Here is a 26,893-nt window from a genome sequence, read left to right as displayed (position 1 = left end):
CCCCTCCTCCGCCTCCCTCACCCCTCCTCCGCCTCCCTCACCCCCCACCGTGAAGCCTAGAGGGCCTGCCCTCCTTGGGCCTCCCCAGACACACACAACAATCCCATGATTCACTAATCCTGTCAGGACCTCCCCAGAATTCCACAGTATACGAATACCCCTCGATTCACCACCCTTCCCTGGGAAGAGAATGTTTCACTCCCTTCTCTCTCTTCTGTCTTTCTCTCTTCTGTCTCTCTCTGCATTCTGACATGTTTGGGATGCCTAGCAACACAAGGAAACACATTCTGTGATATGTAGCAGATTCAAAGGTATAACTGTTCTAAATGGCTACTTGTCAAACCACCTTATCTCTTGCTGAGACATGTTATCGTCTCCTAAAGTAAGCACATATAAACACTGAATTCCTTGAGTTGCCATTTTAGGGATTTTTTTGCATTGAATCTGTTACATGTGATAAAATTGGCCAATTAAGCACCTTCATTGGAAGTTGTAATGTCAACATTTATTATGAGTATAACCATCTCACCTTAACCTAACTCTCATGTCATCTGGTTGACATAAATGTTTTCATCATCAATAAGTTTATGATGGTGTTGACGTAAATCATTTGTCATTCTACGTCCTGGGGGCTTGGGCCTATGTGTTTTCTCACACACTAATAGTACACACCGTGTCTGAGCAGGCTTCACCACACCCTGACAGTTCACTATTCTGTTGTTTAACCTGGGAGTGTACCGATGGAACTGTCATGCCATGATTAGACCAGCCTTGATTCACCTGCTCATCATCAGTCTTTCTTGGTCATGCTTTTGTGACCATTTCCCAGAAGCATTAACATCTCCCAGGATGGCCATAATTAACCACTTAAATAACTTTCTCCAGCTTTAGTATTTTTTCCCCTATTTTTCCTAAATAAGGATGTACTATGCCCAATTGTTTTTACATGTTAGGTGTTATGTTCATACCTCTCAAACAGCAAACTCCCTTGCTACAGGTGAGTAAACGATGAAAATAGGATAGGCATTTCTGACTTTACTCCCGCCTCCCCTCCCAATACCTTGGTTTCCAAGTTCACAACAGCAACAACCGCATACATGGAGTGAACATTTTCATTTAGTATGCAACAACTGCAATTAATTTGTCTCTAGAAATTCCCTTTTAAAGTTCAACCATACAGGTTGTCTAGCCTGTACCTGTAAAACCCACCTTGCCTGCTGTGTGTCTTTATTCCGTTTGGCGTGCAAATACACCAGCATGTTCAAACAAGGAAGATGAGAGAAAGCAGAAGTAATAGCACCTTCTGCTGTATTGTGGTTTCCACAATTTTACTGCCCGGCAGCCAACTGATATGTGCTTATAGGTGTAATCAGAGCTGAGGTCTAATTTGGGGATGATTACAGTGCAGTTGTACAGTGGCTTCCCAGCTGTGTATTGTCGGCAGGGTTAGGACTGGAGACTCTCCCTACCGAAGTGTGTCTAACAGTTTAGGAAGATGGTACCGCCTACTTCTGAAGGTCCTATCTCACTCTTTAAAACCGTCTGTATACATCCAACTAAATTCAGCCAATTGCGGGAATCAATGACCATTTTATTATTCCATGGCAGTAAAACAAACATATCCTGCCTGTCCTGTGCCTGTACATTTTACTGTCTGAACCACTTTGAGACTTCTCTGCAACCAGACATCCACTTATGTTGACTTACAGGATTGGACCTATTGAATCAACCTCACATGATCGCTCTTAACTGAATTCATGATATTGCACTGTATGCCGTGTGCGTGTGTGTGTCCATGTATGTGCATGTCATTTTTCCCCAGGGAAATGGGAAAAGCATATAAAAGTCAGGAGGCAACACCCAAAACATGAATAGAAAGGGTTCAACCAATTATAACCCACAACATCTAATTATGGCCATTGGAACACCGAAAAAGTGTACTCATAAACAGAACACTGCCGAGAAAGAGCATGCGTGGCTGGCTGATATACAATAGTTCGCCAACAGAGCGCAGTCGCGTGTCATTCAAGTTAAAATGAATTAAATTATGAATTATGTGTCCACACCTTGTCGTTTATATTACGTAAAATATAAAACTTGTGATTAACAAGAATCGAAACCAACAAAATGCCACCAAACTCTGCATTATAAGCCTAAACAACTACTTTATTTCAAAGCCTAGGTGACTGCGAAGCGTGACAAAAAAGTAGATATTGATATAATTATTATGTTTAATGTATGTCTATATTGAACGACTGTGGCTCCGCCTCAGTAGTACAGTTTGATATGAGCGTGGTCAGGAATGAACAGTAGAAACAGCAACTCGATTCCAAGCTCAGTGACGAATAGACGAGGGGGTTTACACTTCTGGCCCTGACCATGCGTGTGAAAGTGTTCCCGAGTGTAGAGTGAACACGAAACAGTTCTGAAGATGAACAAGGGAAGAAGACAGCTGTTGTAGTTAAAAAAGAGCAGACATGCGACGGTGATTTTGAAACAGGCTTATACATCGTGTTATATACATCGATAGCGCTACGGGCTTTGTTGTTTACTAGACTTCGATAGATTAGCTGTGTTATTGAACACTGTTGAACATGCAAGCGATGGATCCAATAACCAAGTGGACACCAAAGCAAGTTGTCGACTGGATGAAAGGTAAGTTTGGTACACTTTAGACACCGTTTAGTTTCACAACCATAGGCTACTTTTGAAACTTCTGAAACTCTAGCTGTGCTCTAGTTTCGTTGATAGGCTGTAGTTTCGTTGATACTGCCCTTCTGAACTGCCAATATCGCCCTTAACGTAAAAGTTGGTCAAAGAGACTTTAAATATACATTAAACAGTTGCCCATTCCGATTATAGTTAGCCTAGCTGCTTTGCATGAGACAATTATTAACAGTTAGTCGTTGTTTCCAGGATAGTAGCCTACTACTACTAGATACATTATTGAAGCATTTGAGGCGCGCGGCATCGTTCTTTGCGTTGGGTTGACAGGTGACGGCTGGAAAACAATTAGGCAATCTGTGACTGTCAAAGAAATCTTGTTTTCTCCATCAATTAAACAATACTTACGATAAATGTAGGCTATTATACTTTAGTTGTATGATTTATCCGTTACTTCTATTGACTAATAGTAGCCTAACTATATCCCTCAGGCACGGTGGATCAAATCATCAAGCATGAGCCACATAATTCTGCCTATACGTTTTCCTCCGTCAGAAAACTTAATTTTCCACTTAAAGTACCTGAAAGTAGGCATGTAGACTACTTGTTCTAAACCTGGAATGCCGGTTAGGAAAATTACATCACCGAACAACTATTCTTTAACGAACTACCTGCACCCGGCCGTCACAGCATTGGCATGTAGTCCTACTTCGAGACCGCAGCTTGTGAGTTTGTATCGACATAAATGCTGTCTCACCCATTCTGTAAATTACACCTGTTGAACTGTTTTATAGGCTACATAGGGCATACTGAATTTAAAAGAACATGATAGATATCATGGTCCACAAACTCATGTTTCAGATAAAAGTCGCGTGACACCTGTTCCGAGTTAGTCATTATGCCTAGGGGCAGTTGTCTAAAGAGCTTAAATATACCATACAATGTCTAAACACTATCAATGATATACGGTTGATCCAGGACCCTTTTGATCATTTTCTCACAATTGCCTCAGTCTGGAATACAACACAGGTCAAACAATGTTTTTAATAGTTGCAGAATGTGTTTTACTGACAGCCAGTGCTGAGTAGGGGGGAGGGGAGAGGGGGTTGCCATGTGCTTCCAGGGAAAGTTCAGCGTATGGACAGAGGATTAGCAATGTAGACTGGCTCTCTGATGAGCTGTCTTACAGGACTCGCTGACTCTGCAGTTCTTCTCTGGAGGGTCTTTCGAATGGATTTGCAGAGCCATTGAATACCAACATGCAGTTTTAACTCTGAAAACACAGTCCTTCACCTTTTCTCTTTTTTTCTGACACACACATGCCCTCATATAGTTTTACTCAGTGATAATGGCTGTATTTTTGTGTGTCCAGTTTGTTGGTTGCTTCATTTTTTAAACAGCATGGCCCCTTTATATATGGATTGTTGTTGAAATGACTTTGTCCAACCGTGACTCTAGTTCTGTCAATTAAAACGCTAGGTTTTTTTTGTGAACATTTGTTTTTGTTGTACTTAGTGATCTGAGGCTTCTTCCCTGCAAATTGACTCAAATAAAGTTAGGATTTTGAAAAACATGAACATGTACCCAATGACAGGTAGGGTATACTGTGTTGCCACACACAGTCACAGGCCCACACAGTAGAAGTTGACTAAGATCAGAGTGACTACTGTAGTCATGCTCCAAATATAGTCCTAAACTCATGCGTAATCCCTCAACTGTGGAGGGCAGAAGCTATTCAGGGAATGCTTCGCTCAAAACCCTGCCGAATAGTTTCACACCTAAAGGCGTGCTTTCTTTTTTTTTCCTCTACCTACTCATCCACCTCCCACTTACAGAGGAAAGGCTGCCAAGTTTTCTGTGGCATTCCAAATGCTCGGACATGTACAAGAACTGTACTGCTGAAGTGAAATTGACTGTTCTGTTTGGAACGAAGTGACCACAGCTATGTAAAACTCAATATCAAATATCTGTAATAATTGCGATTATATATATATATATATATATATATATATATATATATATATATATATATATATATATATATATATATATATATATATATATTGCAATATAATATGTGAGACTATGTTTAGTTCACACAATATTGGCAGCTGCCATCCTGTACCACTTATAATCATTGTGAGAAATGAAGGTACATTTTAAATTACGATTAGGGTGCAGAGGATCTAGTGACCTACACCTGTTTCTATGAGGTCAGGAAAGACATGTAAAAAATATGGTGTGTGTGTATGAGAGAGAGACCGTGTCTGTCACCTTTCAAGTAGCGTTGCAGTGTCAATGGGGTGATTAGCTTCCATGTGAGAAAGGGTTTTGTGTGTTTGTGCGCGCACAGGCATGGTTACTTTACAGCTGGAGCTCTTTAGAGGTCTTATCCTAAGTGGCGATAGCTAGGTGTTGGAATTGATGGTCTTGATCCCAATAACAGTCACTGAGGCCCTCCAACTGGCGTGTTAACCGACGCAACACAGAGAGCACACATCCTCATGAAGTCAAAATCATATCTTAGGCTTGTGACAGTCAAGCATCCAAAAAGGAACGTTTTCCAGTGCACCAGCATGGATATACCGTCAAGGCTTAATTAATTTCCATAATACAGTAAACAGACAAGTTTTTAAATTAACCTGAAAAACACTTAAAATACAAATCCCACCACGACCCATCCCCCACTACTGTGCACAGTCCAGGAAACTACAAGACGGTAGATCACTCGAAGGTTAAACCACAGCCTTTGTCACCCACAATTTCCTGTCATCCAGCCATCCTTCCTTCATAGGTGACCCGGTTGCATTCTATTGATGAGGAGATATGTGGTTGGTTTCTATAGAGATGGGCTTGAGCTGTGTAAGAGGAGTCTCCCCTGGGGTGGCGGGGGGGGGGTGGTGGAGGATGAAAGACAGGGTGGGAGTATCACCCCTGCCGGCTCTGGTTCGTCCTGTTTCTCACACGCTCTTGTTTAGTGTCAGTGTGGCGGTGACCAGCTTGCCATCAACATATGGGAAAACGTAACCAAGATGATCAATATTAGATGTGTCTCTCCATTGTTCTAGTCGGATGCTGTTGGTGTAAGTGTTCGCCCCAGCGCAGACTTTTGTGTTTTCCCAATGGGTGAAAACATCTGTCTTTTTGTGTACTGTAGTGTTTGGGTGTTATACAGGGATTTTTATAACATGACGAATATTGTTTTGAAATTGCTTAGCTTGCTGTCTAGCCTACCATCAGTTTTTCATTTGCATACCAACGTTCCCTTTCTTTATAATGCCAATGCAAGGTGAGAGAGGGTCGCATTGTCACCGTGCCAACCTGAACCTGGCCTTTTTGCCTTTCATTCAAATCCAAATGTGCATTGCAAATCTCCCCAGATCATCTCAGCTTAGCAGAACTGGCCCCAGTCTGGCCTAAGAGCATTGGCCTGTGAAACATCAGGCTTAAGCCATGGGAATAAACCTCCCAACCTGTGGTGGCACCAAACGCTGCACGCGGTCATGGCAGACGCTGTGCACTCCAGTGTGTTTGTGTGTGTGTGTGTTTTGTATAGTACACACATGCCACGGCATTGTATGAGTTGGTGTAACGAGGGGCGGAAGTGTAGAGTTTTGTTGACAGTGTTACCGATACCAAAGCATTTTGAACTCCAGCTATGCTTAAACAACAGTCTGCTATGACTGGAATGCAGCCGACTCCATCGTTTCTGCTACCAAACCTCGCCACAGTGAATCAGCAATACAAACACATATCAATGTCCTTTTATGTACTTGGGCCACCAGTTGCAAAAGTATTTAAATGCCTGTGATATTTCAGCCTCCCGATGATAAAGACTCACTGGATAAATGGACAAACAGGCAGTCATCATATTTGTCACTCCAATCCACAGTAAGCCATTGCATTCTTCAGCTGACTTACTGTGATTCGTGTCATGCTGCAAAAACAAACATCAAATAAGTGAATCAGTGAGTCACTAATGACTCTCACTGTCCTTACAGCATGTGTAGAACATGTCTAGACAAGCCCCCTTCCCCACCTCTCAGCAGGCTGGATTCCAGTAGAGGGGTCTTTCATTTTCATGCCATGATAGCGTTCTAGATGTTGTTATTCCAATTCCTTTGTGGTGTTTACACAGTGATGGGCGATTCTCTTTAGATTTTGTCACCATCTCTGTGTGGGTCAGATGGCTGAGTGGTTAGGGAGTCGGGCTATTAATCAGAAGGTTGTTAGTTCAATTCCCGGCCGTGTCAAATGACGTTGTGTCCTTGGGCAAGGCACTTCACCCTACTTGCCTCGGGGGAGAATGCCCTGTACTTACTGTAAGTCGCTTTGGATAAGAGCGTCTGCTAAATGACTAAATGTAAATGTAAATCTCCAGTTGGTTTTCAGTGTGCTGATAAACAAACCAGCTGTTATTGACTGGGGTCTGTTTCTGCATTTAGGCTGGGGGGTGGTGGAATGAGTCCCCGTGCTCCTAAGTGTGTTTACTGTGGTGTGTGCCCCCACTGCCCTGGTGTCCAGGGTGGTGAAATGATGGATGGATAGAGGCCTAAACCCTTATCTACTAGGATACGAAAAACATCTGGAGGACTCCAGGGAAACCCCAATAACTGCCGTAACAAATGACTAGTTATGTGTCTTTATGACCAGACTTTATGGCTCCTAGATAAGACACAGTAGCTGTGCCAGCCTTCTGGTATCATTGATGCAAGTTATCTACTGTTAAATCAATTCAGTTTTAATAAGATTGTGACCCAGGAGTTCCCCTTTTGTGTTTCCATCCAGTTCAGGGCAAACATCCCTGTCAAGTCCTTTCCAACAAATGACTGCTTTGAAGGAAACTAGACTTTACCTAGACTTGTTGCTTCACGTTTACTAAAGGGCCAGGTGACCTACTCCTCTTGTGTCAGTCTGCTCAAGAGGATTTAGCTCCCCTGCTAAAACTCATGCTGTACAGCTAATCCTCATCCAAGCCCTAAACCATAATTGGAAAAACCTCGCCTTTGAGTTTCGAACAACACATTTGTCTCGGCTTGGTGAATGGGCATCACTACAAAAGAAAACGGAGGAATACTTTGTGTTTCTAAAGGTCACGTTCAAATGTTTAGCCACACTGCACCTGCATTTGTTTAAGGAAATAGGGGTGTGTACTCGCCATTGACAAAAGAGTCTAGGACACTGCTGCATTATGGGAGATGCTGTATTCATCCCTCAGTGCTGTAGTCTGGGATGTGGTGTAGTTTTATCACCTATTGTACTTCTGTTTGCTCTGTCCCACTTTATCTCAGTTCTCAATCAACAACTGATTCATGTTGACTATCATTCACGGCAAGTCTCATTCTTAATCTGTCAAGACTGTGTCGTGAACACAAAGCCTAGATCCACAAGCAATTACTCACCTGGAAAAGGTTGTGTGTTTGGGATTATAATATATTTTTTTACAATTATATTATAACTGATAACTGTGACCATCTTTGTGTAGGTCTCAGAGATGAAATAAAAAGTGTACGTCATTGATTAGAGCTGTGTGTGTGTGTCTGTGTGTGTACGCTGCGTCACTGCATGGACCGCTGTCGTGCCCTGTGGGTGTCTCACTGCCTGGTCACGCTGTCGCTCACAGATAACGTCCCCCTGAAGATGACTCACACACACACACACAAACACACACAAACACCCACTCCCAGGAGAGAGGAGGAGAGACTCATCTCTATGCCTTGCTTTGTTTCATTGGTTCTGTACTGTATGTTTCTTGTGTCTCATGTTACATTCATATGACGATTCTATTCAGTTGTACTTTCCTTTGTGTAATTCAAGTATGGAGAATTTGGATGGCTGTGAAATGGAATCAAAAGCAATTCAATCCTGTATTGTGTCATGTCTCTGTTTACAACTTGTATTGTGTCAAGGATCTTTCACTCTCCTGTGTATATTAATGTTGGATGTCCCTACAGGAAGGTAGGCAGTTACGATTCCCTCCATCTTTTTGACCCCATCCTCTGTGGACCATGACCTGGATGCAAGCCATTCACAAAACTTTTGTCAACCATTCTCAGCCCTCTCCCTCTCTGCGTAACCCCTCCCCCACCCTCCCCCTTTCTCTCTGGCCCTTCATCACCCGGTCCCCTTTTTTGTCCTCTGCCCTCGTTTACCCCTCACTCCTCTCCTTTACCCTCCCCCCATCTCCCATCGTCATGGCTACCCTAATTGTGTTTGTTTACAACTGACTAGCCTCTCTAGCCCTTGGTTTAGCGGTGCACAGCCTGTTAGCCATGGGTAGGGCTAGAGAGCAGGGTTAGTGCTTACGTCTGGGTTCAGCCTGGGTAGAACGCTCAATGCGATGGCGTGTGGGTGCCCTGGTTAAGCTGGATGATTTCTGTCCCAGAAAGTGATTTGGACAAGGAAATCCTAATAGTTAGAGAGGTTATATGTGGTGTGCTTAGCCACAGACCAGTCAACTAGCGCGTGGACCTTACCTAATAAGAGACTGGTAAAACAGGATGTTGCTGTTGTTGTGTTCTTAATTCTCCTGTGGCTTTTTTTAACGCCTAGTCTTTGATGTTGTGAGACGTTAAGCCCATAAAACCGGTTGCCATTTTCCCCCAACCCCTTATTGTGCCAGCAGATATTCCCATTCACTACTTTAATGCCTGTGTTTGGGGTTGAACCAGAAGGCTCCCATAGAAGTTCTGGTTGGTCCATAACAGTCTAAATAAGTGGGGCTTGTTTCCTCCTTGCAAGCCTGCTGGCTTTGTTGTGGTCTCGGTAGGTTTCCACATTGGTCCCATTAACTGGTCTGTAATCAGCATACCAGGCAACCATGATCCCAGAGCAGAGGAGTACAGAGACCGCTGATCCCAGACCAGGCATCACCTACAGACAGGTCTCACTGGAAGACACCATGGGAGGTGTGCACAAGTTGATGATTCCCCTTTTTTTCCTTCTTCAACATTCGCTCCTCTTTTCTCTTTCTCTCCTCCACCCTCTTTCTATCTGGAGAGACTAAGAAAGAGAGACTGTAATTTTGGTTTCTGCCTAAGGGATAGGCTGGCGTAGACCAAGTGTCGGGAGGGTGGTATGTTTGAGTGACGTTAGGATAGACACTCTGGCTCTCTCACGCCTCTTCTCTGAAACAATGGTTTTCAGTTCTCCCCCCACAGCGACTGCATCCATTCCAACACTAACAGACCAGCAGCAGGACTGTAAAGCTCTACGCTAAACCACTGACCACAACTTTTCTCAGTCTTTGGCTAACCTAGAGGAAACTGGGGAGAAAATATATGAGCATAGAAGCCTATCTGGGACATTTTTTGCAGGCTTTTGTTGCTTTTTTAAGCAGTTGTTTATGTGACGCGTAATGAGCAGCGTGCCTGGAGAATGATGACAATGTTTTTAGTGAAATGTAGTTCTAAAGCCACTTGCATAACACACCCTTAGTCCCTGTTCAAGCCAAAGCACTGTCTCAGACCCAGGTCCTGCTTCCTCCCTAGCCCCGGCCATAGCTGTCAGCCCCAAGCCCAGCTCCCCCTAGCCCAGCTCCCCAAGCCCCAGTCTAAGACCAGAATAATGCACGTCTAGCCACACCAGTCAGGGGTATTATTATACAGTTGTTGTTGTTGTAGTAGACCAGTCCATGCTGGGTCTGTCACCTTCAGGACGCAAGACTTAATAGGAACCCCAGCAGTAAACTCAGAGGCATAGAACCGGTCTTTCCTTTTTCAACTGTTACAACTGCAGTTGACTGACGCAGTGGGTGTGTTGAGATTATGACAGTTTGCCTGTGGCAATATTCACTCTCTCTTTCCATCTCTTTCCTCCCACCCCATCTCTCACAAAGGTTAATGGAACCGAGAATGTAAGAGCCAAAATGCCCAAACACCCCTCCCCCCATAGCCCTTTGGAAACTCACCTTTCTGACCCAGTCCATATCAGTCAAGTCAGCACCCCATAATCTGGTAATGTAGGCTACATCCGCAGGGTGAGTGAGGTTGTCCGAGGTTTGGAGGCCCCAGAGCCCTAGGCCTGTCTGTGGATCTACTTGGCACAGGATGGTGGTGTGAACTCTGACCCCAGCCGTCTCATCAGTCATCATCCATCTCCGCCACGTCAGATTGAGCTACACTGGAGAGCCTTGGGTGTTGTTCTCCACGTTTAAGTCAGACTTTGAAAAATATCACCTGAAAGGCTTCCTCTGTTTTAATTGATCCATTGATGTACAACATTGGCTGGTACCTCGTTATACCTGAGGCCTTAGTAGATCAAGCTTTGATTGAATTACAATTGAACAAGGTTTTGTGCTTTCAGTGGTTGCTAAATAGAAAAGGACCTTAGAATATGGCCTTTCTGCATGTTTTGAACAAGTAATATCAGCTTGTTCAGTAGACTACACATTTAGTGTTCAGAGAGAGTGGTGCTGTTGAGCCCCATTGTGCAACTGTCGCTGTAAGGCTGCTGTACACAGCCTTTGTTTTGCTTCTGTGAAATCATGCATCTGAGAAGGCCTTCACATTCATCTCTGAGATGGCTGATTGTTTCTCTCTGTCTCCCTTTCTCTCTCTCTCTCTTTCATTTCTCTCTCATTTGCTCTTTCTCTCTCTTTTGCTCTCTCACTTGCTTTCTCTCTCCTTTGCTTTCTCGCTCTCTTTCTAATTACAGTCCTGGCCCGGGCCAGGGCCCCATTGTGCCAGATTGCTGTGAATTCCCACAATGGAACACCCTTCGAGAACAATGGTGCTGGAATTCCCTCTGATTCCCCACAGGTTTGCAGAGCGGGTCTAACTAAGAGAGGGAGAGAGTTACAGTGGCGCTGGCCATTGTACTCCCCGCTAGCTTTCCCACTGCCCACTCGCCACCCAGGGTTTTAACAGAGCTCAGAGTTGGAGAAGGGGGGGGGGGGGGGTCAGTGGGGATAGAGAGGAGGGGGAGGTGGCGGGTGGGGGCAATTTCTTTCTGTGGGAGGTGAAAGAGTGCGTTCTCTCTCATGTAATCAAATCCCTGGGAACCTTCTACTGTTGGTAGCCTGGCTGAATACACCAGGCATGGTAGCCGAGATCCTGGTTTTGGTGGGTGTGTGTGTGTGTGTAAATTGATTCTCTACAACATTTCAGCTGCCGTCTGTCTTTACGTTTAGTTTTCTACACCAGCACTTTTCAGGAGCTTTTCCAAAGTTCTCTATTACTCCTCAGTAGCCACTAGCCAACCAGACTCTCATGCCCTGGCGGCATGACAGGAACCTGATGTGTTTTGCTTCTGTACGGATGTGATTCAGGAAGTTTTGAGATTATAACAGGAATAGTAAGAGCATTTGCAAGAGGAAGCACTCGGTGTTTGTGTTGCCAGAAGCGTGTGGGTTGTCAGGAAGCTTTAGGGTTTCAAGGTCTTGAGCTCTAAGAGCATCGGACAACACTCAAGTGATCTTTGCTGTCCCAGCTGGCCTGAAACTTGCCAGGCTTGCACGTCAACTGGACTTGAAGCTGTTGTGTTGATAACCTGTTTTACAGAATCAGCCCAAAATGAATGGCTTGTTTGTGGGTGGCATGCAGCAAGACCCCACAGTAAACAGCAGGTGCCACACACACACACACACACACACTAAAGCAGATGATAATTGCAGGGCTGGGACATCAGGCTAAGGTTTGTTGATCTCTGTTGAAAATTGATCACTTGGTCAAAGTGCTTTGCCCTGTAACCTAAGAAGTAGATTTCCGTTTCAAACCCAGCCTGTGTCCCTGAACCATATGGGGCTCTTCACGAACAATACGTCAATTAGAGTGTGTCTCAGCTGTGTCCTGGTGACACTTATATATCCAACACATACACACACGCACATCACTGGAAATCGTTTTTTTCTATACTCCACACTTAATGCACGTGTGATTTTAGTGTGATGCATGTCGCACAAGACTCTGGTACTTGTTATTGGTGGCAGTTGCTGTTTTCGGTATGGCAGTAAAACATTTATTTTTTATTTTTTACTGAGCCTTCCTTTTGAAAGGCTTTCACACACACACACACACACACAAAGTACAATACACACACACACTCCATATAATTCACAATGATGTGATACCCTTTCTCCCTTGTTTTATTTCCTTAATTCAAACCGTTCAAACCCACACTCACACCTTTGTCCACTGATCTGGCCCTTATAAATGTTTTACCAGCCTTCTGTGAAAACCCCCCTTCTTTTGACCAGAAGGTGCCAATGGTACAGGCCAGTCCCCTAGGGGCCCCTGCTACCTACAGAAGTGTGATACACTTTAATAGGGGGAGCCAGTGTTTCCCTGTCTCCTGGTGTGGGATCCATTCAGTCCATGAGAGGGGACAGGTCCACACACATGGTGGCTTTTTGAAGTTTTCAAACTTTCCCAATTAGACACTGAGGCCTGCGAGGCTGGACCCCTATGGATGACCTGGAATTTCGAAGGCGGGGTTGGAAAGGAGGGGTTTGGTTGTGGGAAGTGTCTGGGGGAAAAGTAGAGAAATATGTGAGCACTTGACAGTTAATTAAATAAGAAATTGCATGTTTCTAGCCTCTGCTAAATGCTTTCATTGGGGCCTCTGATAACTAGTGTGTCTAGTCTATCTCTTTGTTTGAGCTAAGGCTGCTAAGGTTTTCCTTGTTGTTGGCAAAGCTACACGGCTAAAATGGAGGCATCATTCATTCCACAGGAAATGCCTTCTTATCATACAAGGTAGCACAGGAAAGAGAAACTGAACCCTTTCTCTCTTATGCCACTGCATTGGTTTCTTCCTAACGCCATTTAAGAACTGGGTTCTGTTTGTGTTGGGCTGTGTTCAGTCCAGTACTGTTAATCTCTCCTCTGGGCCTTTTGAAGTGAGTTCACCCTTCTCAGCCTGAACTCTGTCCAACGAAGGGTTAAGGCTGAAGCCCTGAAATGTCTAGCCTGGGAATTCTCAAGCCAAGGAATGTGAAAAAATTTTTTAGGCTAAATGAAATTGACTAGCCCTAGACCTTAATCGTTTTATAGGATTTCATTTTTTTATTATGTTGAAATTCCTTTAGAAAATATTACATATTTTTGCCTTTCTAGAGCTTCCAAAGTTGAAGTTACCAGTGAACTTAAAGACAGTAATGCAATTTTAGTGGTCTGATAAGGGATTCTTTTGCACTCTTTTTTTGTTCGTTGAAATGTGGGAAAGTGTGTGTGTGTGTGTGTGTGTGTGGTTGCAGTGTGTGTGTGCAGATCAAGTCCACATGTCTGTGGCAGTGATTCAGAGGCTCTGGTAGCCCTAGATCCTCTGTAGGACACACAGATTAACAGTCTGCTCTGGTATCTGCAACACGATCTCCTGCAGCACGGAGCCATTCACTAGCAGGCTAACACACACACACACACACACTCACTATCTCTCTCTCTCTTTTTCCCCCCCACCACATGTAATCATGCACACACATATAGTCCTCTGCTGTAGCAACAGGAAACCCCTCATACAGACACACACAGCATGTGTCACATAGGCGTGAAGAAGATATGAGATGCCATTCACAAAGATGAGCACAGAACACACCCTGTCTGTGTGCATGTACTGTATACTGTACTGGCAGCTCCACATAGTGGATTCATATAGGGAGCACCCACCACTGTTCTAGATTGAGGAAAGAATGTCAGGAAACCAAAGCTCTCTTTCCTCTACTTGGCTGTCAATGGGAAAATTGATAGATTGAGGGGTTTTGATGCCAAGATTCTGTGTCTAATGTGTGTGTGTGTGTGTGTGTGTGTGTGTGCGTGTATTAGGATCTGTTTGGGTGGGGGGGGGTTGGGGTGGGGGGTTGTGTGTGTGTGTGTGTGTGTGTGTGTGTGTGTGTGTGGGGGGGGGGGGGGGCAGGGGGTCTTGCAGCTGACAGGCCTTTCAGAGAACCAGGGCGCAGGGCCATTGCTCCACAGCTGCCCTCTCTCAGTGCCCTCTTTGATGGGGGGAGGGCGTTCACTCCCCACACTGCCAGCCCGCCCATGTCCCCCGCACACATACACACAGACTCCTTCTTCACTCTGTTTTCACAACATGGCTCGCAGGCCCAACGAATGGGGGCAGTGTGTGTGTGTGTGTGTGTGCACGCCCCTCTCATTGCTGTTGCAGTTTAGAGAGTACTGTGTGTTTCTGAACAAAAAGTCTTTGTATTGCTCAGTATTTGCTTGTGCAGCCCTATTATTGACAAGTGCTCGATGCCTCTGTAAAGAATGCATAGAGTCATTAAAGCTGTACTCACACAACATGTGTGACTGGTGAAAAACAAGTAGTCCCATACTCCTGTCAAGAGACACTGTGACTACCAGCAACATTGCACTGGACCATCGGATGGAACGGATTGCTTTTACACGAGGATGTGCACCGTAGTATTGTCTGGAACACACGTCAGTTGAGTGGGCAGGGTGGAATTGTCATACTTAAGATCATCCAGCACATTGCAGACATAAATAGCAGCAAAGGGACATTATACACACACACACTAACACACACACACGCACACACATTACTATAATGAGAGGCCAAGTAAGCAGTGAGCTATCCGTTGTTTCACTGGGCCAACAGACTTAAACAGAGGGTTTAACAGTTCTCTGATTACGGTGTGTTTATCTGTGTGTTTATCTGGGCTCTATCTGCCACACCTGTCCGCTCCACACCTCTCTGTTGGGTTGTGTACACACAGATTGGGAGGGGTCACATACAGGTTATTACTAGGAAACTTGCTTCCCTGTCTGTTAAGCAAACTAACGTTAGGGTCCCAAACGGCAGTGGATTTGTATGTTCTTCACTAAATACTAAAAGGTATTGCCATACAATGTGAGAGTTTAATTTCTGCAGGTTAGTCTAACGTTCACCCCTTCTCCCCCCTGCCCCCTTCTTCTTTTCTCCCTCTCTCCCCCCCTCTCCCTCCCTCCCTCCCTCCCTCCCTCCCTCCCTCCCTCCCTCCCTCCCTCCCTCCCTCCCTCCCTCCCTCCCTCCCTCCCTCCCTCCCTCCCTCCCTCCCTCCCTCCCTCCCTCCCTCCCTCCCTCCCTCCCCAGGTCTGGATGACAGCCTGCAGCAGTACGTTCCTAACTTTGAGAAGGAGAAGATCAGCGGTGAGCAGCTGCTCAAGATCTCCCACCAGGACCTGGAGGAGCTGGGCGTGGCCCGCATAGGGCACCAGGAGCTGGTGCTGGAGGCTGTGGACCTGCTGTGTGCCCTGGTCAGTGACCAGACACCCTACACCCCCGGCCCAGCTTACCTGTCTGGGTCTCTGTCGTCTCTCTCTTCTCTGTTCTCTTTCGCTCGCTCTCTCTCTTTAAATGTTGTTCCCTTTCTCATTGGCTCACTTTTATTCTTCTCTTGTTCTGTGTTACTGTATCTTTAGTTAGTACCTCTTTCTCCCCCCCCCCCCCTGTTTCCCTCTCTTCTTTTTTTTCTTCCTATTTCTCTCCCGCCATCCCTTCCTCTTTCCCCCGTAGAGACAGCGAGTTTGAAAAAGCCCCAGACTGTAGTGACTGGTCTGCCAGCCAACTGAGCAACTGATGCAGAACAAGGCCCATCACTTCCCACAGAGCCCAGTGGGGTGTGGAACACAAACAGAATACCCAAAACAAACAGAATACCCAACGCACAAGAGAAATCCCAGCGCACACACACACAAATGCAATATGGAGGATGCACAGCCCTGGAACATTAGCAAAAAGCTATCATCAGCTCGACCTGTTAGACAGGATGTGTAGCGGATGGAGAGAGAAGTGGGTTGTGTAGATGAATGAAACGTTTTTTTTTTTTTTACTATGTATTCCTCTCCCTTAAATTTTTCTCTCGTTTTCTAGCTATCTCAAATCAACTCCAGCTCATACGAGTACGTGTATACACACACAGTTGTCAGGTCAGCATCCATTCCTACAGTAGTCCCTGCGTCAGCACTCCATGGCGCTCCAGTGGCTCCTGGGAAGGCCCCATACGGCCCTCAAGCTAAGCAGGGACCTGACCAGGTCACAGGCTGTCCATCTTAGAAGATGGAGCTGGGCCTTCACTGTAGGATCGACACTACTGGCTACGAGTCAGGCTCAGAACACAGCTGAGAGAGGGAGAGAGAGAGGGAGTACAGGGAGTGGTAAACAGAGTTGAGAGAGAGGTGGGGAGTTTGAGAATGAAAGTCGGCTGGGAAAGAAAGAGAGGATTTAGAAAGAGATGGAAAGAGAAATACTGGTTTGAGAAAAAGGAAGGAGCACTGTGATGGAGGGAAGACAGAAATGAAAGAGAGTGAGACCATCAGGAACCCTACCAGGCAGCAACTGAAACAGGACCAGGTTTGGAGTCCAGATGGGATAGGTTTGGAGTTTTATCACTTCCTGTGTCATAAAATACCAGATTGCGGTCGTGGGTTTGATCACTGTCAGCACTTTTTACTCGGATCCTCATGCGCCTTTAAATGGTTTAGTGTTTTTTTTTTTTTTTACAATCTGAGATGCTTTTCAAGTTCACAAGTACCCTTCTCATTTCAAACTTAAACAAAGTTTCTCCCTTGCATGCCAAATGGAATTTGTTCTCGTGAGGAGAAGTCAGCTAATATCTCTAGAGGAAATCAACCAACCAGCTCATGCAGACAAACTGATGTAATTGGGCAGGCAATGGACCACCACCTAAGAGCCTGGGAACGCCGCAGTGGTTTTGTGGGTAGTGGAGTTCAGATGTTGGTCTGCGGTTTAACCCAGTTGTCAGGCCCGCACATGGTTGGGCTGCAAATACAATACCTGAGAGGTGTCTCTCTCTTACTTTCTCCCTCTTTTCCTCTGACTCCTTCTCTGTCCTGCAGCTGAACAGTTTAAAATCTCACTGCCCCTACTCAGTGACCCGTACTGAACACAAACGCACACACACAGTCCACATTCCTAGAGGATTCACACAGTGCATGATATAAGCATCATGAGCTAGTTTCCTAGTACTCTCTGTGAAGATGAGAGGCTGTCAGCAGATACCAGCTTGCAGATATTGGCCTGAGGCTGCTTTGCCTGACCATTAGAAACACACACATGCTATGACACATGGAAACACTTGTAAGGGGAGGCCATGGGCACCTCGAATGCTTTGATAGATCTACGTGTCATACCTCATGTACCATACCATACATCCTATGGGGTCCAACATCCTCCTTTTTTATGGTCATAGTAATTGGGCCCAGATTTCTAGCCGTGCCCCCCGTTCTCCAAACCTTCTGGATCTAGCGAAGACTCAGATTGTTTCCTCACGATGGGCTTCATCAATTTGCCCATGTGCACCTCCCAGCTTGTGTTGTCTTTTAATAAATCCTTTTCCCAGCGCAAGGCCTTTCTCCAGTCAGATGTGTGTGTGTGTGTGTGTCTGTGTTTGTGTGTGTGCTTAGCGCGCACATGTGAGGCTTACGCAATTTATCTGGACAGAATTTTCAAAGGTGTTTAGAAGCACCAATGTCCTCCTTTCCCCTGACCCTGTGCAAGGAATGCCCTGGTGTCAGGGGCAAGGGAAATGAACCTCACACCTCTGATTGAGGAACCCTGGGTAAATGAGTTTGCCTTATGCTTTCCTTATTAACAGGAGAGGGCCTCTGTCACACACAAACACACACTCACACACGGACACACACAACAGCACCCACGGGAGGAAACCAGATCCCCTCGTTTCAATTAGTTTGAACGGTCACAGCTTTTGAAGGTGACACAGAACCGACTAACCCCAGACCCCCCCACACCCCCCAGCTCTTCCTCTCACACTCACAACCCACTGAGCTGCCCCCAACCTCTCTCTGTGCACACAGAGGTCAAGCAGTTCCTCTCAGAACTGCATTCTGGGCAGTGTGACCCCTCTCAGACCCCTCTCAGGGGGCTCTGACAGGATATCCTCCTTGCTAAGGGCAAAGTCTATACACGTCTGGTGAGGCAGGAGACACCCAATAACTTGACCTTGACGTCAGCCTGAGAACATATTTGCAGCGTGCAGATGCAGAATGAGCATGGATATTTTACATCTTCAAACGTGCTGAATTACAAAGCTTTGTGAATTTGGCTTGCATACTGTAGCAGTCGTTTAAAGCAAGTAGCACAGTTGTTTAATGGTGCGGTAGAACTGTGTGCTGGGTTATCGTCATTTGTCTTCTTTCCTCTTGTCGAACGACTCCAGTAGATGCTTGCATTCCCCATTCCCCGCCAGGTGAAAGCTACCGGTGCAAACTGCCCTCTTGAGTCAATGGGAGAACGTTTCAATGAATCATACTGGGACCCCCCGAACAGAAATGACTTCTGCAGAGTCCATCCAGAAATCTGACACATCTGTGTTCTTTCCTTCACCTTTGCGGCCCACTCATAGACCCCCCACTGTCCCACAGCCAAACGGAGTAAATATTACTAAAGTGACCCGAGTTCACGTGTGTTGTGTATGTTTTCCAACAATGGATTTGTCCTCCAGGTGTAATAAGCCAGACTCAAAGCTTATCAACAGTGTTTGATTACCTCTCGGCTCTGTCCGACCCATCTGGAAATCTGGAATAGGACTCTCAATATTTGATCCCTTAAACCCGTGTTCATTAATTAATCCCCCCTTTTTTTCCCCCTCTTTTTTTCCTTAGATTGTTGTTGTGGTACACTAACCAGACAGGGCAGGTGACATTATGGTGTTAAAGCTTTTCCTCTGTCAGTGTCAGGTGTTCATACCACTCAGCCCCTGCTGGACAGTCATCCATTTTGTGACGCCCTAGAAAGTTCTATTCAGAACAGCTACTTCCAAGCCATCTTGAACCTAGGTTAGCGAACCAATAAAAAGTGTGTGAAATGATGAGATTTTGATTTAAAATTAGTTAACATGAAGTGACTTCCATTTTAAGCAGATTCAGACCACTCCTGGTCTGGGTTAGGGTTCAGTTTCTAGTATGTGAGACAAAGGTGTTGGACATCTGTGCAGGCCTTAAAAGTGTGTGTGTGTGTGTGTGTGTGTGTGTGTGTGTGTGTGTGTGTGTGTGTGTGTGTGTGTGTGTGTGTGTGTGTGTGTGTGTGTGTGTGTGTGTGTGTGTGTGTGTGTGTGTGTGTGTGTGTGTGTGTGTGTGTGTGTGTGTGTGTGTGTGTGTGTGTGTGTGTGTGTGTGTGTGATTAGCTCACCACTAATGGCAAAGCCAGGAGAGCTGTTGGATCTTAATTGGTTCTTTTAAGCTTAGTGTCAACTGTTTTTCTTTGGCTTCTACAAAATAGTTTTGTGTCCCTTTGAAGATGAATGTCTGGAGCAGTCGTGTTCTCTATTCTCCCACATCTCCTCTCTTGGAATAGACCGTGTTAGAAGTGTCCCATAAGGACTTCCTATGAAGCATCAAGATGTTTGATTTATCAACGGAGATTGAGAGAAGAGGGTGGATTTACAATGAGCTATGAACTTGTCCATATGGCTACTGCGTACCCTTGCTCCTCAGGGACAACTTTAGGCTGACATAATGTACAGGCAGCTGAATAAAGCTAGCCGGTGAGGAGTTGCAGGTGTCCTCTGAAAGGTGTAGCTGGCTGGCTGGCCAGCTAGCCACAGCCTATTTTCTGCTCGTCGCACAGCACTTTAGCGGTTAGCTAAAGTCGGGGAGGGCAGTGTGCAGCTGGCAGCGATGCAACACTCTGGAAACTGATATTTGCCAAGATGACAGTCTAGGCTACCCCTGCTCTCTCTTTTGGTCTCTCTCTTTTTCCTCTCCTTTTTCTTCTCTACACCCTCCTCTCGTCTCTGACCCACTCCAGTCCCCCTGTATTGGCACCTGGCCCAAAACACATTCTTTCCGAGATATTTATAAGTGGAGTCGCTTGAATTAACGACTAAAATTAAGCCCCCCCTCCCGTCCCTCTCTTTTTGACCCAAAGACTTCAAGTTTTTCCTTAAATTATGTGAGACACTAACCAGATGGGGCAGTTGATGTCATGGTCTAGAAGCTGGGTCTCTTGACAGGAGTATTACAGTGTATGAAGTTGACCAGAGAAAAGTTACCCCCCCATCCTCATTCTGATGGACATAAGCCAGTTATGTTCTTAATACTTGCATAGAGATGTACTCTGCAGTCCCTTAGGTGATAAAGCAATCATTTGAATTACAGTCAGCCAGTGTTTTGACAGGACAGGCTTTGCATGGCTCTGTGTTCACCTAAAGGAATGCAACCATAAAGAAATGCAGTAACCCAACGCTGAGGTACATGGAAGGCTTCCATGCCTCAGAATCCAAGCTATGTGGTTCTGTTTAGTGACGAGATCAAACCGAGGGCATATTTGGAATGTGTGTCTTCGGAAGCAGAACATTGTTTGAGTTGTTTAAGAACAAGACACCAGGAAGGACGATAAAGATAGTCCTTTGGCTATGAGGAGCAGTCTTGATATTTTGCCGGTACAGACTGTGATCTGTAGAGCTGACAACTGAGCTGGGCTCTTCATTGATCTCTGGTTAATGGTTTCTCCCTCAGTGGCCACTAGCTCATACACATGAGATCCACTGACACAGAACCAACATTCACCTCAGAATTCCCTCAAAAGTGATTCCTTCACAGTCGGTGTGTGACCAGTCCATGTACCTCACAAACCCCCTCTCACATCCCCCAGATCTTAACAGTTATTACAGCACAGCATGGCTCATGATCACACACCCATGGTAAGTCTAGAAGACAGGAGCTAAGCTCTGCCTGTCAAGGGCCTGTAGACAAGAGGAATGTGCCAGGAGGAAGGAGCAGGGGCCAGGAATGCAAACTTTGCCTTGGTTGATCAGGTGATGGGACGTGCACACCTCCCCTGGGTCGGGCCAACATTGGATGATGGAAGAGGGTGAAAGATGTGGGGATTTCACCCCCTGAGGTGCTCAGACAGACCATCTTAAATCATGTGTGTCAGAGCATATCACAGATTGATAACAGCCATTAACTCTGCAGGAAGCAACATGTTTTTCCAGGGAATTTGGGCCAACATTTTTTTTTTTTTTTTTTATAACCCGTTTTTGATGTTATCCTCATCATTACAGTTCGTTTTGTAATGATACAAACCAACAATTGTTTGGTGTACATTTTTACTTTTTTACATATGTGTGGAACGGTGGATGTGAACCAAACAAGAAATATGGCCCAAATGACAACGATTTCAACCTTGTTCACTGCCATTCTTACCTTCTTTCTCTGTCTCTTTCCAGAACTATGGTGTGGAGAGTGACAACCTGAAGGCCCTGGTGGTGAGGATGCGAGCCGCCACCAATGGTCTGCACATGTCCACCTCGGAGCGCCGCAAAAGCCCCTCTTATGACGGCAGCACCTCGCGCAAGCCCCCCAACAACTTTCTCACCTCTGTGGTGGAGCTCATTGGAGCTGCAAAGAGCCTGCTGGCCTGGCTGGACAGGTATGTCCACTGCATCCTGGGAAATTAAGTTGTAGCATAATTCACTGATATTCAAATTTGCTGTTTGCGCATCCATCCTACTCCATGTCCCTTTAAATTATTTTGGTGCAAGACAACGAAAAAATATCATAGCTTCAGATAATCTGCTAAACTCATTGAAGTCCATGGAGTACAGCACAGGGGTTTCAGAAATGTGATCATTTCCGACACATAAGAACTGTTACCGCTCTGAATAATCTTACATGACCCTCAGAGAATGCTTGGGTAACATTCATCTAGCCCTGGTTTCTTCTCAGACATAGGAACTATAGTTGAAACACAGCTTTTTCCTCTCCAGAGAGCATGGTAGAAGCACTTCATGGACATATGTATGATATTGGATACAGTCTCGTTGGTTTCCTTTAGTGTGGAGTACTGTCCAGAGAATATCCACATGAGGTCTTAGAAATCAATCATTGAGATTCTAAACTACACTTGAGTTTTGTGCACTACACTGATTTCTTCCCCAAATGTACATTTCAAAGATCACTTCCTTCCAGATTGTCAGTGACATCCAAACCAAATGTAGTATTTTATTAAGTCAACACACTGAGCTTCACAGTTGAAATGATTTTGATGTTGTTTCTGAGGTTCACTTTCAGATCAAGTGTAATAAGATCGGTTCCACCAACATATTTGGGTACCGTGTAGTGGTCTAGAGCACATTAAATAACTCTGTTAGAGTTCACAAGTGTACGTTTGTGAGGATAGGGATGTAAAAGAGCAGAGAGAGGCGCCGCTTTGGCGACACTGAGTTCTATCGCGGCTAGCCACAAACTGTCACCTAGAGACAGCCATCAGGGCAGGGTTCAGCTGGCCTATTGTGTAACTGCCTGTTAGTGTCTCCCGTGGGCCATACAATGTCGCTTGGTTGTCCCAATGGGAGGTTTTGCCTTTTCCAGCCCCATTCAGAATTTGGTATAGATTAGCTCAAAATATGTTGTACATCAGATAGAATGCGTATTACTTATGTCTGGAGTATTTGGGGGGTTGAAAGTTCATTATTTAGTATGGTAGAAATGGCAACATGATCAAGGGCTTTTTGGGGATGTCATCCTAATGGTCATGTAAATGTTCCTTACGTCTGTCTCTGTTTCTCTGGCTTGGTCTCTGTTTGTTTTGATTTTCCTTTATGTCTCTTTCTCTGTCCTTCTGTCTGTGTCTCTGTGCTTTTCCTTTGGTTCTCTGTTTATTTCTGTATGTCTCTCTCTGACTCTCTTTCTCTGACTCTCTATTTCTCTCACTCTCATTGCAGGACACCCCTGACAGGGATCAGTGACTTCACTGCCACCAAGAACAAGATCATTCAGCTTTGCCTGGATCTCACCACCACAGTTCAACAGGTCAGCACGCTTGTCAGCTCAACAGCACATGCATAGCTATCGCTGAAAACACGCAAGCACACACACACACACAACCCACTACTCTTTTCCACTGTGGAGAGAATGACCCGAGGGCATAAACATGTAGGATTAAGTGGCGGAGAGGGGGGTTGTGGGAAATGTGGCGAGGCAACCATGACATAAGCCTGCAGCCAGCAGTCTGAACACATTATAGCCTGTGGATGGTTTGTTTGGAGCACGTTATTTGGGTCCTCGGGTTAGCTAATGAGGAGAGCCCCAACTGGGAGGCAGTTTCACGGAAATCGTAGGCTTCACATTTACAGTGGGGTTTGTTTCTTCTTTTTAACTGGCGCTCTTTAAAAAAAGTGGTTACCAACATTCCGCAGGCAGCCTTATTGGCTTAGCCCATGTAGTTCCTGTGGTTGTTCCCTGCCGGAGACCCCACTGTCTGTGTGTACTTCCTGTTCACAATCCACTATGTAGGAGATGAGAGGGGGAATAGATACTTGCAACATGAAACCCTGCCATTGTCAACGCGTGTTTGATTGGGCATTTGGCTCCGACGCCCTGAAAGGTTTCCTCAGGTTTATGCAAAATTTGTCAAATTCAAGGTTATTATTCTGGTTATAAATATGTCAGGTGCAAAAGGAAAAAAAGAGGCCCAGGTGATAGACTTTTCTTGAGCAACAAAGGACTAGTTTTATAGGGTATAGTGGTTCTCTTCATCCTCCTTTGCCCCCCGCCCGACAGACCCGTACTGAAAATCACGTATGTAACTGCAAGTGACATTTTTGAAAGGACTATTGCGTCAAATAAATTATTTTCCCAGAGTGCCGATTGCTTTGCCGATGTCTGTGATTTCAGCGCCTGTGTGATTTACTGTGAGGGGGTCTTGCCCTTGGTGTCCAGGGGAGGTGGGGGCGATACAGTTCCCACGCTGGCGTTTGAATTTAGGTATGGGGTGGTGGGGTTGAGAGTTGGGTTTTGTTATCCACCCCCTCCATCAAGACCCACCTAGACCTGGGACGCAAACACAACACCCTTTAGTCCTGGCTTGTCTTGTACTAGAGAATACGCTTCTCACTCTGGTCCGGACGGTCACCCAGAGTGAAGGCTTTTGAATGCGACATCATACGTGAAATCAAGTTGTCAGGGTCTGGACTAGGAAGCTAGCACGCCCAGCAGCCCGCTGGAACAGCCTCCTATGTCCCATTCCACATCCTGCAACACACTGATGGATGGCAGGGCTGATCTGCAGGGAGTGACACACTGATTAGTTTTACTGTGGGGGAGGTTGGGCGGCCTGTTCATGAACTTCAGCCAGGAACGGTGCCTTTTCAGCCCTGGACAATTTATGTTCCCCGGCTGAATGAACACAATAGAACACAGCAATAAAACAGTGGACAGGCTGCCTTTACGGCCGACCCAGGAGGTGAGGGGTCACAGTGGGTATGAAGAGTAACGGCGGTCAAACCAGACGCAGCTCACGCTTGGTGTGATTGGATGAAGATATCCGAAGATGGAAGACGTAACGTTTCTTTTGGAAGTATCTGTGATGTGACTCCGTCATAGGCTAGGGTCCTCACATGTGCTTTTGAGATGTGCCTGTGAGCTCCTGATGGTTGTCCCTGGCTGGTGGCTGCTGCCTCAACAGCTGAGCGTCAGGATGTTGTGCCAGCGCCACGTTTTTCCACTTCATCGCACGGCGAGACAAATCCTCTTTGGTGTCAGATCAAAGGAGAGCGCAGGCCGACCAGGGAGTCATCTGATCCCTGCCCAGTGTGGACGCATGCAAGGCTGTGTCATGAGGGATCAGTCTACACGCTGGAAACTCTCTCACGCTGGTCTTAGTTGTTTTTCCTTCAGTATCTGGCTTCTGTTAGGATGGCCTGGGGTCTGCCGCTGATGGAGTTGTGGGATTAATTTGGATGGCTCCGACAGATCGTGAAGGGATTATCTCTGAAAGACATTATAGTCTGATTATGTGAGGATGGGCTGCATGTGAGAAGAACAAGTCATTGCATGTGACGAAGTCTGGAGCTGAGGTTTGGAGTTGGAACTTGGAACCTGCTGCCTAGAGATGCTCCTTTTTTGTTTTTTGGTTTAGTCCATGTTTTTGTAATGTATTCACTTTTACAAAGTGTCTTTTATAGCATATCTCTTTTTGGCGTGAGCAGCAATGCAGTCATCCAAACACAGACATGCTATTTGTCAAAAATGTACTGGTGTGTTTAAGACGTTCTTGCCAGATTCCTTCCAAAACCGCCACACGTCCTTGGCCGTTTTTGGAAAGTAACTAAGGGGAAAACAATGTGTTCTGGTCCCCAAAAATGTAAACTGAGACCACTGCTGGTCTTTCCCTCGTATTAGATGGGCCTCAGTGTATGTTTTGGCCTGTCGGATTTGGTAGTTTAAGTATGAGTAGCACGCTGCTCGTAGTGAAGCTAGCTTCTGTGGCTTCACAAGACAGATTAGCAAATCTGGTTGGTTCAAACAAAACAAAAAGCTAACCAGGCAAGTTAACTTGCACATAGATCCCACCCCCCCAGCCCACCCCGGGAATGTGCAAGCTAGGGGAATATGGAAATGCTTGGCCGGGCCCATACATGATGTGCACAAATTATTTGTCAAGAGCAACTGAACCAGCTTTGTAGATATGTCTATGCGCAACACATTTTCCACGGGGGCTACAAATTAGAATCTTCTTCGTTCACCTTAACAGTGCACCATTGTAGCAATGACTAAAGGTGTTTTTAGTCAGATACCCTCTCGAAGCAGTCTTTGTCACAGAACGAGACATTTCACCTGTGGCAAAAGAACGCAGCTTTGTGGCCAGACCCAGAGTAAGAGGCCAGTCAGGAGGACCTCACAACAACAGGAGCCCGAACCGGCTGATTATAACCAGGTGTCAACTCCACACCAAACCCACCTCCACTATCACACACAACACACAGATGCACAGCCGTCCTCCCAGCTGTCAGACAGGCCTGTTAGCTCAGCTGTGGTCTGGGTGGACTCAGAGAGATGTGGAGGGAGGGGCAGTGGCAGTTCTCTCTCCTGACAAAGCAGTGATGGCTGTCCCCTCCTGGTTCTTCTGCTTTTGTGTCTGTCCCTCGACTACAGTAACTGTTGCGACTTTCCACTTGCATACCATTAGACGGCCTTCACATAGGTCACTTATGTGTATTTACTGGCATCTTTTCAAGTCTCTCAAAGACATTGCTTTGAGGAAGCAAGAATTCTGTGTTTAGGTCTCTGTGTGCTTGTCCTAAATGTGAGTACTGTAAGTCTAGATGCAAGGCGCCTTTCTATAAACTTCTCTATGGTTTACTGTAAACTCCACGCTAAGCTGTACTGCAATTACACTCTCCACTTAGTTTATAAACATGACAGACAGAGATGTCATCTCACTCTAAAATATGTTTATTTGTGGTGGCCTTCCATCTCCCTCCTCTGCTGTATACGGATTTCAGATTTACGTATTTGATTACATATCT

The 26,893-nt window shown here is 45.6% G+C and overlaps 1 protein-coding gene across 1 annotated transcript in view; it reads left to right on the top strand.

The window, feature by feature from the left end:
* The first annotated feature begins 2,294 nt into the window (after positions 1-2,294).
* Positions 2,295-26,893, top strand: part of LOC146299810 (connector enhancer of kinase suppressor of ras 3-like) — a 32,385-nt gene continuing 7,786 nt past the window's right edge. The window contains exons 1-4 of the mRNA XM_084676313.1: positions 2,295-2,655; positions 15,694-15,857; positions 21,812-22,014; positions 23,309-23,396. Coding sequence (XP_084532439.1) covers positions 2,595-2,655; positions 15,694-15,857; positions 21,812-22,014; positions 23,309-23,396 — 516 coding nt within the window. The 5' untranslated portion in view covers positions 2,295-2,594. The remainder of the gene's footprint in view (positions 2,656-15,693; positions 15,858-21,811; positions 22,015-23,308; positions 23,397-26,893) is intronic.

This window comes from Hypomesus nipponensis, chromosome 3 (assembly GCF_054491055.1).
Source record: "Hypomesus nipponensis isolate SF chromosome 3, ASM5449105v1, whole genome shotgun sequence".
NCBI lineage: Eukaryota > Metazoa > Chordata > Actinopteri > Osmeriformes > Osmeridae > Hypomesus > Hypomesus nipponensis.
The sequence above is the reverse complement of the archived record's forward strand: the minus strand, read 5'-3'. Positions and strand labels throughout refer to the sequence as shown.